Source organism: Micromys minutus (genome assembly GCF_963924665.1).
Source record: "Micromys minutus genome assembly, chromosome: 17".
NCBI lineage: Eukaryota > Metazoa > Chordata > Mammalia > Rodentia > Muridae > Micromys > Micromys minutus.
The window spans coordinates 38,346,246-38,350,200 of record NC_137952.1 but is presented as its reverse complement, the minus strand read 5'-3'; the positions used below and the strand labels follow the sequence as shown (position 1 = coordinate 38,350,200).

Genomic DNA, 3,955 nt, shown 5'->3' with positions numbered 1-3,955 from the left:
TTTCTATCAGTCTTCTTGTGGTGATCAGAGCCAGTTACTTGGTTTTAAAGCAGGTAGGTAGGCCAATGAGTAAGAAACAGATTTGTAATGCAAGGAGCTACTGGTTCACAAATTTGTTCTTCAACCACCAAAAACTGTGTACCTGGGAAAAGATACTATGTTTTTAGTCATAACTGGGTACCCAAACCCTCTGTTGGGACACCCCCTGCTCCACATACTAAAGGCAGAAATACAGTTTGTAAAGGATGAAATACCTAGGTTTGGATTGCTGTTGTTTATAAGATCAGACAATGAGCCAGTCTCTCTGTCTAAGGTTACCGAGAACAGTTCTGTTGTTTTGGGGGATCAGCTGCAAATTATATTGTACTTACCAACGACAAAGTGCAGGACAGGTAGGGAGAATAAATTGCAACTGTAAAATGACCTTGACTAAGCCAGGCATGGGGGTGCACACCTTTAATCTAAGCATTCAGAGGCAGAGGCAGGCAGATCTGTGTGAGCCAGAGGCTAGCCTGGTCTACAAAGTGAGTTCCAGGACGTCCAGAGCTATTACACAGAGAAGCCTGCCTCAAAACAACAAAACAAAACAAAAACAAAACCAACCAACCAACTAACCAAAAATAAAAAGATCTTGACTAAATTAACCTTGGAAACTAATTTAACCTTGGAAACGAAATTAACCTAGGAAATTAGAAAGGAGGTGTGAGGCTCCTCCCCTTTGCCCCTCTTAGGGATCTATGTACCCCTCATGTGAAAGGTTTAACTCCACTTGAAATTTTAACCACCATTTTCTTCTATCTGTATAGACTAAGCAGCTGACTCAGGACACTGGGACCTTTTCAGTTAAGGCTGCTCTCAGAGGACCACTGCTTTAACACATCCTTTCCAGGATCAAGAGACACCAAGCTGAGATACTGGAACCCTACTAGAAGAGACCACTCCTGTGCTGTCAAAGTAGACAGACTCTGCACCTGGATATATCACTCTCCTCAAGTGTCCCACTGGGAACAAGGCCTGGTTGAAGAAAAGAGGACTGTCACCAAGACCTGCAAAAATCCACTAAAGATAAGAGCACCATGGGTTTTAACCTAATAATGTTGTTTTTTCTGGCTGTATCTCCTTCTGTTCTTTCCTGGAATCTAAACCAGAACCCCCCAGTTTCCCGGGGTCCTAACATGAGCAGACCACCCATTAAGGCATGGAAGTTCCAGGTGATTGCTTTAGAAAATCAAAACAAGACCATAGCCTCTACCTTCTGTCCAGTGACAGGATGTGCTAGCACTATATCCCTCACCTTTGATGTAAGGGACACCTGCCAAGGGAGATGTATAGTTGACTTCTATAATGCTATGACCTCACCTATATATGTTTGCTTCATGTATGAGCAAACTCGTGCAGACTGTAAGAACCCAAATTATGGAGGATGTCCACACTGGGGCTGCAAATATCATAGCACTTGGCCCAGATGGGGAGGAGAAAATCCATCCAGACTCAACTCAGTTGATTGGCATACTAGGGTCATGTACTCCATCCCCGACCCCTGGAATGACAGATGGAGAACAGGGGTTGAGGGTCATATCTACAGACATAATGAGAAGGATACAGGCTATGACAAGAAGACTAAGATACTCATCTTTAGAAGTTTAGAAAAATATAAATTTCCAAAATGAATGCTATAACCAAACCAGCTACTATGCCCACCCACTCCTGGGCCTGTTTGTGATGTCATGGGCTGACATTACTTTGTACTACTGTCACCTTTCTCTCTCTCTTGTCCCACTAACCCTACTTCTCCAACCTCCTTTGAATTCCCAATGGCATGTTAATATCAGTATATACGCCTGTGACTGTCACTACCCCAAATGTTATGCCTGATTGTTGGTCTTGAACCCTACGAAACTCCCACACTGTGTAGGACTCACCATATATCAGAAATCCATTTAATCACTCCCTTTGTCAATTGTCCATGGGTGTGTCTTTCCACTCAAACATCAAATTTCTCCACATAGGCCAAATCCAAGGTGAGGGGACCTGTGTCTACTTAAAGAGCTATGACATATCTAAATCTCCCTTTAAGAATAAATGAAGCTTCTCCACAAATATTTCTTAGTTCCTGGTAGCACTTTGTCAAGTGCTGCTTCCTCCCTTCCTGTTCCTGCCTTCCTCCTTGTTTCTTCTTTCCTTCCTTTCTTCCTTCCCTGCTGCCTTCCTTCCTTTCTTCCTTCCTTCCTTCCTTTCTTCCTTCCTTCCTTCCTTCCTTCCTTCCTTCCTTCCTCACCTGGCAGAAATTGTTTGGCTCACCAGTACTGATGAATTGTACCCATGCTTACCTATGTGGTATATGCACAAGCTCCCAAATTCTGTATCTTAGTATTCCTGCTCCCCTGAAAACATATGTATGATGATGGTCCAGCCGGGAGAGAGTCATTATATTCATCGACTCTGCCAGTCCCACAGTCCAGGAAAAAAAGCAAAATGTGCAATCCACCTCCCCATACCTCGATTAATCCTCTTAGGCTTAGGTTCAGCAGGAGGCACTGATGGTACCACAGGAACAGCAATAGCTGTTATTAACTTTAAATAACCTACGATCTGTCCATATTAGAGACATCTATTGCCAAGCTAGAAAAGCAGGTGAATTTATTAGCAGAGGTGGTTCTATGCAGAGCAAGGAGGGCTTTTGGGGGAGAATTGTTGCTCATATGCAAACCACTCAGGAATAAGTAGAGATAACTTGGCTGTGTTCTGGAAAATCTTCGCAGAAAGGGGGAGACAAATGGTTCCCATTCTTATTCTGAGGTTCCTCCTGGCTACTGTGCCTCCTGGCTCAGTATCTCCAGGTAACTCTTCCATCAGCTACACTTAGCTCTCCTGCTCTTGCTGATTGCTGTTGGATCCTGCATCAGTAATGCCTTAACCAGATACATAAATTCACACTTTGGTGGTACTACACTAGTGGTTATTTGGTCCCAACATGAATAGGCACCCACCACCAAGTCAAGGGTTTGACTCAGAACACGATTTAAGGGAAGAATGTGACAATGATTAACATTGTATTTAAAATTCATCAAAAGCTGTTCTAGCTTGTAAATTTTTGTAAAGTGTACCCTGCCAGCTAACTCGCCCAAGATAGATGAGTTCTGGGAATATTTTGGCTATTTTCAAAACTTCCCGAATCTAGTAAAAGTGTTGAATGACCTACCCTATTCTGACAAGATAATAATCATAAGATTAACCGCTGGTTCTGCTTCTGTATGAAAAATGCTTGCTTGCTCAAGATAATCACAAGGTGTCTGCAAGGCATCTGTTATAAAAATTAAACTCTGACTGCTTGTAGGCAGGGTGTGTGATAACTCCACCCTCAAACTGTAACCTTGTGGGTTTTGTCTTTATGAACCCCAGACTAACAATAGATGGAGGCACACACTGAGAATCCTGAGTCTCAGGTGTGGTCCTGACCAATATCTAATAAAGCCTCTTTGTTAAAATTCATTCACTGACTGACTGGTGAATTTTTGAATGACCCTAGACCCGTTACAACAGCAGCCACAGTCACCACCACAGCAGCAGCAGACTCCTGGGAACTTGTTAAAAAGGTTTAGCTCTTATGGTCACAGTGTCAAGGGGTTTGGAGGGTGACTATGAAAATATATCTCCATTACGACCAACGTCTACAGGAATCCGCTGGCTACCATGTTATGCTTCTCCCCGGTGGAGGAGTTGGTAACTTGGTAATCAGGACTTATTCTTCTAACATCTCTCTACTGAGTTGGTGAGTTGGGCATTTGCAAGGCTAATCTATCAGTGTGAGCCTCAGCCTGATTACAGTATCCTGCACTGAGGGCCCATCAGCAATCCTGGGTCTTCCTTCCTTCATGCTGGTTCTGGGCCCAAAGCATTGCTTTAGACCAGACCTCAGATAGCTTTTAATGCTCCCAGCTGAGAAAAAGGATAT

General features: G+C 43.4%; 1 protein-coding gene across 1 annotated transcript; it reads left to right on the top strand.

Annotated features, from left to right (window-relative positions):
• Positions 1–1,076: 1,076 nt before the first annotated feature.
• Positions 1,077–1,670, top strand: LOC308431456 (putative endogenous retrovirus group FC1 Env polyprotein; the record flags this gene model as incomplete). Its single annotated transcript, XM_080930957.1, has 1 exon — positions 1,077–1,670. The coding sequence occupies one exon, from the start codon at positions 1,077–1,079 to the stop codon at positions 1,668–1,670; it is 594 nt and encodes a 197-aa protein (XP_080787083.1).
• Between the last annotated feature and the right edge of the window lie 2,285 nt (positions 1,671–3,955).